This window comes from Hordeum vulgare, chromosome 7H, assembly GCF_904849725.1.
Source record: "Hordeum vulgare subsp. vulgare chromosome 7H, MorexV3_pseudomolecules_assembly, whole genome shotgun sequence".
Taxonomy (NCBI): Eukaryota; Viridiplantae; Streptophyta; class Magnoliopsida; order Poales; family Poaceae; genus Hordeum; species Hordeum vulgare.
Window position 1 is genome coordinate 375,152,197 of NC_058524.1, and position 14,254 is coordinate 375,166,450.

The following is a 14,254-nucleotide window of genomic DNA, read 5'->3' on the forward strand; positions in this document are numbered from 1 at the left end:
ATGAATAGTGGTTAGGAAGAACAATCAGGAGAGCGGGGATACCAGAAAATTAATGATACCTTCCTTGTTTTTGCTTTTAGAAGACCTCCATTGGCTTAAAATCCATTGAATTCCTGAACGGTAAGAGATTAACTGAAGTCAAGCGAAAATGCAAAAGCTATTTGACAGTAGTACATGATGAATAATAATACCTGGTTCTCACCAAGTGTGACTAAGAATCTGAGCCACCTGGCAACATAAGTTGGTGATCAAAGAATCTTTCCAATCTCCAATGGCAACTCAAAGGCAGCATTCCAAGCAACAGCTGAGAACACTTGAAGATCACCTCAAGAGGTACTGCTGATACCACTTCAATTAAAATAGTCACAAAAAGCAGGTAAATGTGGTGTCTACATTATCTCAATAATATACCTGTTGTTTGATATTTGCACTTCCATCTACCTCAATACTTTTTCATTACTTTGCATATAAATGGAACAATACTATAAGTACCACTCCATAGTAGATTAGAATACGATTCCTCTCAACTTAGAGAAGGAATTATTGCAAAAAGGAACAATGTTTTCGATTAAAAGGCAGAAAAATACCCCCAAAACAAGTTTTTGTACAGACACTACAGTTACAACATGCAAAAAAAAAACTGAAAACACAGTTTACTCTTCTTGCAATGCTGCTCTTGATCTTCAGTAAGTGCATTAGCACAAATACATGACCTTCGCTCTGTTGATTATCATTTCAGCCAGAAAAGAAACAGTTATGATGCACAGCTGTCTCATATCCTGACATAAATAAATTGCTGTACTTACACAATCAAATGGGAAAAAGTGTTGCCTATATCATCAAAACAGCAGTGGAGAATCACTCCCAAGACTACAGAGACTTTGTTTTACATGATGATGAGACCTTCTATCATCACTTTTGAGACCAGTCTTAAGATCCAGTTACACTCTGCCTTGCTTTGCCGTCTTAAAGTCCAGTTACACTCTGCCTTGCTTTGCCCACTCTGCACTTCAAAATCTGCTATTGCCTGAATGCACTCAAGCATGTTCTTTCATCAACCCTGCACCCTATTACTACTTATGGAGGCACCAAAGCAAATGCATATGAGATCTTCACAGATTCATATGTGGCCATGAAATTCGACGGTGCAAGAAAATGACGATCCTTCCATATCTAATTGATCAATCAGAATAGTCTTCTTCACTATACTGCCCCATATCTTCTACATGAAAATGCCTCGGATGCTCATCAAGATCATCATCAACAGAAGATCTTTGTCGCTTTAAATTCCCCTACAGAGAAGGCCTTTAGTTAAAGGTAATGCTAATGCATAAAGATCAAGTTATGCTCCAACACTGGAAGAGTTGGGGATAACAAAAAGGTGAACAATCCTAAGAGCGAGAATAGGTGAACTGATAGCAAGAAACCCAGTAGCTTTATATATGGCTTGGTGAGAAGATGACCTACAAATATACTCCCTCCGGTAAAAAATATAAGGTGTATTGATTTTTTGAGAAGTCAAACATATCTACATTTGACCAAGTTTATTGAGAAAATTTATCCATCATGAAATATATTTTCATATTCTATTTATTTGGTACTGTGTTATCCATGTGCCAGAACCATGAGTTGGTTGCGAGATCTTATGGGTTTCGGCTCTAGCCTACCCCGGCTTGTTGTTGTTGCATTTATTTGGTACTCCCTCCGTAAACTAATATAAGAGTGTTTAGATCACTAGTGATCTAAACGCTCTTATATTAGTTTACAGAGGGAGTACCATAGATGTTGATACATTTTTCTGTAATATTGGTCAAACGTATAAATGTTACTTCTGGAAAAAATAATACACCTTATATTTTGGACCGGAGGGAGCATTAAATAGAGACAAAAAACTGAAGAATGTAAATGTGGTATAGTACTAATAGTTCACTGCAAAGTAAACTTTCATGCCAACAGTTATAAAGGAAAAATGGGTCGTACAGGCATGCTGGATGATTCTCCGTGCTCCATCTCATCACCATGTGCTGTCCTGCTCACAGTAATTCTAGAAGGCACTGGAAAATGCTCGATTTCATCCCCAGATCTCCCCTCTTTAGCTTTCTTCTTCTGCAATACTAATTTGGTAGGAAGAGGCTGCCAAATGGACAATAAAGTGTCACCCAAATGTGCAATGATAGCACATATCAGAATAAATAAAGTATAAACAAAGCAAGTTACCAAATATTTTGCATCATCATCATCAAATGAGACAAGGTAGGTCGTTGGATCTTGTTTGTCATCCCCCCTTACCTGAATCACAAAATAAGGTATGTAGGCAGTTTTACACCAGCAGAATGAAAAGTTACACACAATCGCAGACACGTTAGCAAAATGCCACATACTTCCCAGTGATATTCCCGAATCCAGGAGTACTGGAAGTCTTCATTTTCATCATCCAAGTCCTTGACAAGCTAGACGAAACCATAGTCCCGATCAGATTATGATAATAACACCCCCCAAAAAATAACTGTGACTGGTGACATTTAAAAAAAAGATGTACTAGAGTCGAGAACAGGATGGATACCTCGTGGGGTGCTGGAGCCATATATGCCAGAAATTTCTCTTGTTTTGCAGGGTCTGAACCACTGACTTGAAAACTTTTCATTAGAGCCTATCATGAGAACACGAAAACCTCAGATGTACTTAATAATCGTGTAGGTGCAATGCACGTTAATATTCAGGAGGATATTAATTGCATATTGATGTTAGTAAGATATCAATTGCATGTTGGCAGGATATCAATTGCGCGGCTGATTTTATAAGATGACTTCGAGTTTAAATGTATCTACAACCAGTGGCAGTGGTGAGTAATTAGAGTTAAACGTGTTTGGTTCTCAACATTGGAGCGGTTTGAACCGCTATATCTCATGATTTGATGGCTGAGATGGCTTGGATCTGCCCCTTTGGGTCTTTTTGAATTGGTATAGATGCGAGGGTATATCTCCGCAGAGCATCAGTGACGTATTAACATAACATCTGGAAATATATGCATTTGACATTAACATGCAAGCAATATAAAATATCTGTTTCTACAATACATCCTTATGGGCATGTTAACGTAAATAACTAAATCAGAAAGCTCAAGGCAGAAAAAAAAATGTGACTCACCTGGGATTCGCATTCATCACGTACAGATCTCTCTAGCTTGTTGTACTGCTCTGAATCAGCTGTAGGATCTCCATCAAAATTCACCATAACAAATGGATCATTATAACTACACAGGTCAACAGAAAAGCAAATTTCAGGCCTCCTTAGGTTTGTACGAATCTTGTAGGAATTTCATAGGATATGATTTTCAAAGGAAAAATTCATATGGAGCCCTTTGGTTTGTAGGAATGGATTCCAATTCCTATGTAGGATAGGAACTAATCCTTCGCATTTCAAAGGAAAAAAAATGTTAGCCTAGATTCAATGGAAAAATTCCTATCCAATGCATCAAATGACATGTCTTTCTCTATAGTACTATCCTATGCATCAAATGACATGTCTTTCTCTATAGGAGTTGAGATGCATGTCATGTCATCTCACTTCCTATGGTTTCCCTATTCCTATTGTATTCTTATCCTACGAACCAAAGGAGGCCTGAGATTACATAAATTCATCCACCAGCTTATAGGACTCCAAAGGCAACACAAAAATCAAGGTGGTACCTTGAAGAGCAAAACAGAGGAAATTGTGGCATATACTGTTAGGGCTCCTTTGATTCAAAGGAATTTCATAGGATTTTTGGAGGATTGAAATCCTTAGGAATTTTTCTTACATTGGTCCTTTCATTCATTGGATTGGATCCCATAGGAATTTTTCCTATGGGATCTTTTGTACTACATTTCGGCCTCCTTTGGTTCATAGGATTTTTGTAGGAATTGTAAAGGATAGGAACTTTCTAGGAAAAAATCCTTTGAAGCCCTTTGGTTTGTAGGAATAGATTCTTATTCCTGTGTAGGATAGGATTCAATCCTTCACATTTCAAAGGAAAAAAACATTAGCTAGACTCAATGGAAAAATTCCTATCCTATGCATCAAATGGCCTGCCTTTCTCAATTGGAATTGAGATGCATGTCATCTCATTTCCTACGATTTTCCTATTCCTATACTATTTCTATCCTATGAACCAAAGGAGGCTGATTCATATGAAATCTAACATCCACTCCAACCTCTTCTTACAATTCCTTTGTTTTTCATGTGATATCAAACACTCCTTGCTAATCCTATAGGGTTCAAATGGACATGCCACTCCAACCCTATACTTTTCCTATTGCTGCGTTTTTAAAATCCCGTGAATCAAAGAGGGCGAAGATCACTTTTCCAACAACAATAAATTTTGGAACACACTAACCTGAAATTTTATAGCTGACGGGAAGTAAACAATTTTTTCATAACATAGATAGGAAAGTGAAGTGGCAACAAAACGTGCTTCAATGAACTGGCCGTGCTCAACACACATCAGATGTCAAAAATGAAGAACTAGGTCTTCTAAAATATAATGACAGACACAGAATAAAGTGTCATCTGAAAAGCCATACCTATCAAAATCGGGTACCAAAGGGAGAACAAACTCTGGTTCCATCCCTCGTTTAGTCTGGTGGACAGGGCGTGATTTAGCGGCTTTGAAGGATTCGGCAATGGCTTTGATCCGCTTCTGTCTGATATATACACACACAGTAAAATAATGTCATTGGCCGCACCAGGATTGCAAAACAGGCGAACCTTCAGAAACCAAAGAACAAACTAAGTAAAAGGAAACTCATACCTATCATTAAGATTTTCAAGGACATTATCACGACCCTCCCTTGATTCTCGCCTTTCTTTTGCTTGCTTTTCAGTGATCGACTGGAATGACCAAATTACTATTTTTAGTATATATGAAAGTAATCCAGCAGAATGCATGTAACTGTATTTATGGAAGAATCATCTGGCATTACCATTTTGGCTGCATCAGTACTAAGTGGAGAAATGTACTGTGTTTTGACCAGCCAAGACATGCCTTTGTCGGTTGGCCTCTCCTTTTTCCTTATACCTTCTGGTTTAACAGGGGTGAGAACCTCATCATCACGCAGCAACTCTTCATCTTCTGGAGCCAGGGGCAGCTGAACATTGGGAGGGCTAAATGCATGTTTGACACTCAAGTTAGGGATGCTAGAAAGAGTCATCAGAAAGGTAGAAATATATGACTGGCTTAATTCTTACTTGTATACAGCCATATCAAGTAGGTCAAGAGGTATCCCGAGATCCTCGGGGACAATCATTTTAGGTAGATAGTTTTTCTCCAATGATGAGATCCTGTATTTGGTATATCTGTGAAAGGGCAATATACAGAAAAACATAAGTATAGCTGCCCCAAGAAACTGCAACATGCAGAATGAATTACAACCGAGAGAAACAGCAAGAACTAACTATTAGTGTAATAAGAAAGCATAGTATTTTTACTTATTTTGGAACGGAGGCATAAGCTTTGCCTTGTCTATTAATTAAAAGGAGAATAGAGTTTGTTTTTGTTACAACGGACCCTCATACATGACATGGTGATTACTCTCGCACTATGATTGCCCCAAGCTGTTTGGCCTCAACCATACTCCAAAGTTTTGCTTCCTCTAAAATGGTATTAAGCAAGATCGTCGGCGGGGCACTCTTGTGGCGGGAGAAGCGTGAGTTCCTCTCGTTCCAAATTGTCCATGTCACAAGCATTGTGAGAGAGGCCAGGGCCTTCCGGTTGGGCATGTTCGCGCTGGTCCTTTTATCCCACCAATCCTTAAGGGAGCCCTCCAAGTGCCAAGAAGAGGCGTCCATGTGATCAAGCCCTAACTTCATGATAACCAAGATATGATATCCTATAATGAACTTGGATAATTTTCTGTGAAATACTCCTCTATTAATCATGCATAAGTACAACAAATAATTGGATTAGGCTAACAAAGCAACATGGTAAAAAAAATGCATTTTTGCCATGGAGGTTACATGGTGTGTTGTGGCTAGTTCATCATGGACCAGGGCAGGGCAATGACACCATAGAGGCAGGCACCCCACAGGGGCAAAGGGGAGATAGGCCAAGGAGCTTGGTATATTTTAGTACAAATAAATCTCCTTCCTACAAATTCAACTGACATAGAGAAGGAGATCATAGTAGGATATCATATCAAGGGAGATAGGCCAAGGAGCTTGGTATATTTTATCTCTTCATTCCCATGAAGCATGCAACAGCACATGTATACAAACAGATCTCCTTCCTACAAATTCAACTGACATAGAGAAGGAGATCATACTAGGATATCATATCTTGACTAAGGATGACAATCAAGGATATCTCTAGAACAAACTTAAACCTGAGCAGCCGGTTGCTCTCCTTGCGTGAGACAGTGCCACACGGTACTGTTCATGTGAAGAATACCCCTTCTATTGCTGCACTCTTGAACTTATGCTTGAAATATGAACGAATGGCTGAAAATTTGGGACTGTTTCTAAAAGCAAATGCATGTTATGGGACTGACAGCAAATATAAATACAAGCTTAGACCTGCTATATGCCATATGGTCAAACAGGTTGTCTCAGTAAAGAGAACGACCATTATACAATAATTAGCTAGAAATTCATTTAATGCCTAAATAATAGCAGGTGGACGAAAAAAATCACAAATTTGAAATGAACGATGTAATGTATTAGTAAAACTAGATAAGCAACATTGAAATTGCTTTCACTGCACCAAACATAAGTAACAACAGAACAGAGCAATCTGATCAAAATAAGAGTAGAAAACTACCGGTCCTTGTCCTTATTCAGAGGCAGCCATTTCAATTGAGCACTTGGATCTGGCAGTTCATTCCTGAACCTGCATTAACAAGAAAAGAAGAGAAAAACAGGGTCATACAGTAGTTTAGTTCTGAACGACACAGACAAAAAAAGCATGCAAATCAGTTGCTCTTGCAAAACTTCTCCCAACATAAACCAATCTAGAAACATATTTTAGGCACACTTTTCAAAAGGAAGCTGCCAATTAATGGAGTGATGCTTTGAGAACCATTTTGCCTACCAGCGTGATCAAGTGCATGATAAGCATAATAATTTTCTCAAGCACACATTTTACACTGAAGGGGCTCCAATTTCCTCCAACTAGCACTTGCATAGACCAAAAGTCCAAAATTTGCTAAACTCACTTGTGCTTGCAGAGGAACGTTGTCGGCTTCTTGAGCCGATTCTCGAACCTCTCAGTGTTTGGTGCGGAGACTGGGCGAGACACAGTTGTCGCCACCCGAGTCCCACCTGATGGCTGGAGGTGGCGGCTCTGCGGCTGTGGCTGCTGCTGCTGTTGCGCGGCGCGCACCTGCTGTGTCTTCTGCAGAATGGTGGCCTGCGACTGGCGCATCATCTGCTGCTGCTTCCGGTCCTCCACCTTCTGCTTCTCATACTCGCGCTTCTTCCTTGCTCGCCGCTCCTCCTCCGTCTCCACTCTTGGAAGTGCCGCCTTGGCCTGCTGCTCCTTTGGTGGCGGCGGAGCTACCCGTGGGGGTGGCTGGGCAGGAGGTGGTGGCGGTGCCGAAGGTGGAGCAGATATTGGTGGTGGTGGAGGGGGAGCTTGATTGTTGTTCCCGCCGTACGGCGGCGGTGGGGGCTGGTAATACAATTGGGGCGGCGGCGGCGGCTGCTGCTGCTGCTGCGGGCGCGCGTGGCCGAAGTTGTACTGAGGCTGGTGCGGCGGGGGCGGTCCGGGCGGCGGCGGCGGCGGCGCGTGAAACGGTGGCGGTGGCATCTGGCCGTACCCCGCCTGCTGCTGCGGCGGCTGCCCGTACGGGTTGATAGGAGGGGCCTGCGGCGGGAAGGGCCCTTGAGGCGGCGGGTACGGCCGGTACGCCATCGCGCCTCACCCAGCAACTCACCAACCCCACTGTCGTCGCTCCCTCTCCCGCCGCCGCCGTCACCGCCACCGCCGCCGCCTCCTCCTCCTCCGCGAAGCTTCTAGAACCGCAACAGCAGCTCCGGGGACCCACTAGATCTACCCGAAGATCACAGCGCTGTGTTTAGAATTAGGAGCGGAGGAGACAGGGGAGAGCGTGGTGAAAAATCGGAGTCTTGCGCAGATGCGCGAGACGAATCCAAAAGTGATACTACCAGACAACGGTTTTGATTCCAAGATCGCGGATTTTGAAATGAATTCCCTCGTGTTTTGCTTGAATTTGGGACGATTTGATTTAAATTCGCTACTGTTTTTCCTTGAGAACTTAATATCTGGCTGACGTTCCCCACATAGGAAGGGCAACGAGAATGAACACTCCAGCGAATTTTTTGGTTCTCTACATAAAACACCTCCCATCGAACGTTTTGTTCTACATTCCTTTTTCCAGGCCCTATACCCAGTCATCATTCCACTTGAATAGAAAAAATATCCCATGGCAAAACAAAAAACACATCTAAAAATCATGAAAAATGTTCTTAAAAAATAAAAAATATCAGAAAAGCATGGCCATACAAAATAAATAAATTTTTCAGGCAATATAGCATGAATTTGCTAAATGTCTATTAAAGCACGCATACAGAAAAAAAATGTAATTGACATGATAATATGAAAAACAATTATTCATAAAAAAAATGTGTCACAACACAAAAAATGTACCTACTTTTCCATAAAAGGCAAAAACCAAAAATACCATGATACACATGTTATTTTTTATCTTCTATCTAATGTAATAATAAAGCACGCACTACTTCCGTTCGTTCATCGTCGCGCACTTTTTGAAAAAAAGGAAAAACTTGTGTTTTTCAGTATTTAATCCGCAATCATATTTTAAATGGCTATATGAGGAAACATTTCGTTTTTACAAAAAGGTGCCTGCATTTTTGGGTATTCAACATGTGATTCTTTTTTACGTGGGCTAGCTACTCGTGGATGATGCTCAAGAGCGGCTTCTAGATTTGGTAAACGGGGCGCCCGGGTGGCTCGAGCGAAGGCGGCGGCTGAAAATTGCAAGGGTCGAATGCGTGTCCGACAAGGATTGAAGGCGGGCAGCGAGGCAGATTAGGAGGCGAGCAATGAGGTGGGGGTCGTGAGTGACGATGAGGAAGGTCGAAGCGCGACTTCACGTGCAAAGGAGACATGGAGGTGAGGGAGAGTAGATGGGAAAAGGGAGGAGCTGTGCGACGACATAGGCAGGAGCTCGTCGGAGCCGTGCGACAACGGACGAGCACAGGAGATGAAGGGATCCGGCGGCACATCTACTGCGTCCATGGTATTCCTCCTCTCACCTCTTTCGCATTGGCGACATCTGTTGCGCCACCCAGGCCTCGACCCCACATCACCACCATCTCCGCATCACTACTCTTGCCACTGCACCTAGCGGGTCGTCCCCATGACCGGATTGAGCAAGCTTCCTCCAATACCCACCCTTTTCCCTCATGCCACACATGCTATTTCTATCCCTATTAATAAAGCACCTATTGCTTCTGTGGTACGTCATTAAAATTGCCTCTAAAATTCTCTAATATTACCCACCAATGCCACATATAAGTTATAAAAAACGTTTTGTAGGTAATTCTCGCATGGGCCGGCCCAAGCATAGGGACCAGCTATACTACGCTTTGCTCGTTGGAAAATAAGCACCACGCCCATTTGGCCCAGCCCATGGGCAGGTGCCTGTTTTTTTAGTTTTTTAATTAATATTTATCTGTTAATTTTTATTTTTTTCTATTTCAAATAAATCAAAAAATACTTTCGAAATTAAAAAATAAATATTTACATAAATGTTTGATAAAATATAAAATGTTTGCGAATTCAAAAATTGTTCAGGATTTTTATAAAAATGTTTGCATATTAAAAAATTCGTAATTTTGCAGAAAACATTCGTGAATAAAAAAAGTCCATCATTTTTAGCAATTTCTTTAATGCAATTAAAAAAATATTGGATAATTCAAAAAATGAATTATTCGCCAATTCCCAAGAAAATACTTGAAAACAGTTTGTAATATAAAATATTATTTGGAATTTTAAAAAAATGTTTATAAATAGTAAAAAATGTTCTTGATTTTAAAAATGTTCCCAAATTTGTAAAAATGTTCACGAATGATCGAATGTATGGCGTTCAATAGTAATGCTTCTGAGTCTTTCAGATTATATACCTGAGTGAATTTTGAAGAATTAATCGTGATGATGGATCGGAATATTATACTATATTTTTAAAAAAATTTCTTGAAATTCAGAATAATTCTTTGAGTTACCAAGTTTTTGATAACCATGATATTTTTTAAAAAATATGAACATTGTTTCAACTTGTGAATTGTGAATGAAATAAAATAAAAGAAATATTTTCTTGCATTTGTGAACAAGTTTTTGAAATCATGCGATGAGATATGAATATAATATGGTCACTGCCATTAAAGATGGTGGGTTTTTTTTCTCCCGTTGCAATGCACGGGCCTTTTTGCTAGTTACTCTAAAAGGCCATTGCTCATGTTTTGGATTTTGGCATCTGTCGTGTTGTCCTGCTTCAGTTCTATGTTGGAGGAACCTTAATTGTTTGTTTGCTTTGGTTGTTCTTCGGTCTTAACTCTCGGATCTGAATATATGCATTTGTCACACCATGTATTTCGTGTCACATCACTATATGAATAAAGACTAAAATTTTGGATCAACAAAAACTTTTTGTGTGCATGTCATGCTTGAATGACGTGCCATTTTCTTGTTTGCTTGTTTGTCCTTTAATTCACAAAAATCCTCCCACTCTCAAAACTCATCTCCTTGATCTAAATATTTGCCCAATGATCATGCCATGTGTATAGGACATAAAACTATTTTTATGAAATATTATTTTGGTAAAAAGCATTTATTTGATTTCGGTTTTCAAACCCTCCTCTACTGAGGTTTGTATTACAAGTACTCTTATTAGGGTAAATATTTTACCCCAAAGATTTTATTTGAAACCTATTATCTATAAGACTTCCAAAAAACATAAAAAATTATTTAAAAGTTATTTTTGTATTCGAATGCCCTTTTTGAGGCCAGAAGTGGTCTTTTATAAGGGAAAATTATTTTAATGTTTCAAAAATGTTTGATAAAATTTAGGGAAACCGAGTGGACATATATTTTCCATATATGTGAGTTTCAACACATGGTCATGTTTAAAATATTGGACAAACCCTCCAAAACTCTTTTTGGATATTTCAAGTATTTGAAATATTTCTATAAGAAATGTTGTCAAATAAATCTAGTAAAATTCTAACAAGTCACATGTGCTTCATGTGATGATCTTGTCAAGTTTCATCTCAATCGAGATAGTTTTGGTTCACAAAAGTGTCCCAAAACCCTCTCTATCTAGATTCAAATTTGAACAACTTTGCATTGCCAACTGTCGGAATCGGTGCTCCGCGGACCCAAAAGGTTCGAACTCTCGGGTGCGCTCGCTTTCCTACCATGTGCTACCTCTCAAACTCACGACGACTCTCCGGTGGCACGAGCTAAGGGGAGTGAGCTAGAACACGCGACACTTTACCCAGGTTCGGGCCACCTTGCGGTATAAAACCCTACTCCTCCTTGTTTTGGGATTGCTTGAGGTGGAAGACGAGTACAAAGGTGAGGTCTTGCCCTAGTGGAAATGATGGGGATCGGATGGATCTCTCTCTATAGAGGTCGGGCCTCTCTTTTATACACGCCCTGGTCCTCTTCCCCCCCGAAAACATTGGCGGGAAGGGTTGCCACAACGGCCATTTTGAAAGGGACGGGACTGCAGTCCGCCCTGACAAAGGTGGTCTTGGAGTGCAAAAGCCTTTCTTTGTGACGCGCTGGAGGGCTAGGTGGTGACCTCCGTCGTGCCGAGCCCCCAGCTTTAGTCTTCTTACACCGATCGGGAAACCTTTGGGAGTCGCTTTGGGAGCCCACCATGTCACGCCCAAGATGCGACCCTATCCTTAATTTGGCACGAGGGCCTCGTCAGGGATAGAAGCGCATCTCGTCATGTCGCAAGAATGGATATCGTCACAAGTACATGTACTGAAAAGATGAGATACATAGAGAGTTGGCTTACACTCGCCCCAAGCTACATCAGAGTCACATCAGTACATTACATCATCATCAAGAGTAAGAGCAGGGTCCGACTACGGACGAAAACAAACGACAAAAGAAGAACGGCATCCATCCTTGCTATCCCAGGCTGCCGGCCTGGAACCCATCCTAGATCGATGAAGAAGAAGAAGAAGCAACTCCAAATGAAGAAACAACGCGCTCGCGTCACGTAACCTTTACCTGTACCTGCAACTGGTGTTGTAGTAATCTGTGAGCCACAGGGGACTTAGCAATCTCATTTCCAAAGGTATCAAGCCTAGCAAAGCTTAACGGGTGAGGCATGGTTAAGTGGTGAGGTTGCAGCAGCGGCTAAGCATATATTTGGTGGCTAAACTTACGAGTACAAGAAATAAGAGGGGGAAGATCTACGCATAGCGGACGTGAACTATAGATGATCAAATGAATGATCCTGAACACCTACCTACGTCAGACATAACCCCACCGTGTCCTCGATCGGAGAAAGAACTCACGAAAGAGACAGTCACGGTTACGCACACAGTTGGCATGTTTTAATTAAGTTAAATTCAAGTTATCTAGAACCAGTGTTAAACAAAGTTTCCACGTTGCCACATAACCGCGGGCACGACTTTCCGAAAGATTTAACCCTGCAGGGGTGCTCCAACTAGTCCATCACAAATTACCACAAGCCTTATAGAAATCCTCAATCACGAAGCTCGCGATCTCATCGGATTCCCTAGTGGGAAACCTCAACTCTGAGATTACCCAAAGCATCACCGGAATCCCGACGCACAAGATATCTCGTCAAAGGTAAAACTAATCCAGCAAGGCCGCCCGACGTGTTGACGAACCCGATAGGAGCCGCGTATCTCGTTCTCAGGACACGATGGATGGAACTAGCTACGGGTGCCAAACCTCGAGTTTCCTCGCGGTGGCCCCGCGGGCAGACCGTTTGGGACCAACACCATCAACACTGGCCCCCCATGTTTATGTAAAATTACTCCTCGGGTAGCGCTAACTCCCTATGCATTTCAATTTATCAAAGTTATTATGTTGGGCAAATGTAGAACCAAAGTTGGGCCTTGCCAGACCAGCTTTAATCTAAAACGAATTATCAAGGGGGGTCCCCATAACAACCCCGATCGTGTTAGGAGCACTCGATTATGGAACATAACACCGGTAGTCGAAACTAAGGGGGCAAAGGTGGAACAAAACACCAGGCTAGAAAGACCGAGCCTTCCACCTTTTACCAAGTATATAGGTGCATTAAATTAAATAGCACTTAATATGGTGATATAACAAAGGAATCCATGTTTTCACATGGAAGCATCTGCACCTGCAACTAGCAACGCTATCAACAGGGTTAAGCAAGCAGTAACATAGCCAATCAGTGGTTTGCTAGGTTGAACAGGTTGAAGGTTTTCATGGCATTGTTGAGAGGCTGGCATTTAACAGGTGGTAGGCAACGAGACATAAACGATAGAAGCGATAAACTAGCATGGCAATGATAGTAATGGTATCTGGGGAAATGATCATCTTGCCTGAGATCCCGCTTGGAAGAAGAATGCCTCCGTGAAGCAGACGAACCGATGTAGTCGAACGGGTCCTCACAATCCGGCACGCTGCGGAACTCTATCGAGACGAAGCAAACCGGAAACACAAATCAACACACGAAATTCACCACACGATGCACATCACATATGATGCATGAGCTACTGAATACATGCAAGTCACGGCATGACAAATCACACAATCAAACACTACACATTAAGTGAAGTTCAATATGCACGAGTTGCATATTGACGAAACTCCACGTTAATTATTTAGTTCACTCCCGGTTATCTACATGGCAATATTAATGTTGTCAAACATGCAAGAGGTGAAGCGGAAGTTAAACTACCTATCTAGGCATTTTAAGTGAGGTCGGAAAATGACATATAGCACCTCCGAAACGACCTCACATGTTAATTTTCAATTCTGTCCAGATCTGATTTAACACCTTTAATTAGTTTTTAAACAGCAAAACAAATAGGTTCTCGTGATTCTACGCGTCAAGGCAAGCAATCTACACATAAAGAACTTCTCCAACGGAGCTACGGAACAAACGTTACAGGCACCGCAAGATATGATGGCATGAATGCATTATGTGTGCAACGATGGCTACGAGCACTTCAAAACATACAACCAGCAAGAGAAAAAGAAACTACACAAGATTCT

At 41.3% G+C, this 14,254-nt stretch overlaps 1 protein-coding gene across 1 annotated transcript; it reads right to left on the reverse strand.

The window, feature by feature from the left end:
• Nucleotides 1-548: 548 nt before the first annotated feature.
• LOC123413084 (protein PAF1 homolog) lies at nt 549-8,407 on the reverse strand. The gene is made up of 12 exons (XM_045106030.1): nt 7,188-8,407; nt 6,794-6,862; nt 5,227-5,334; nt 4,962-5,142; nt 4,790-4,869; nt 4,563-4,682; nt 3,148-3,253; nt 2,564-2,650; nt 2,382-2,450; nt 2,218-2,289; nt 1,981-2,133; nt 549-1,292 (listed from the first exon to the last, which is right to left on the reverse strand). Exons 1-12 carry the CDS (start codon nt 7,883-7,885, stop codon nt 1,182-1,184), a joined length of 1,854 nt encoding a protein of 617 aa, XP_044961965.1. The 5' UTR covers nt 7,886-8,407; the 3' UTR covers nt 549-1,181.
• Nucleotides 8,408-14,254: the final 5,847 nt, after the last annotated feature.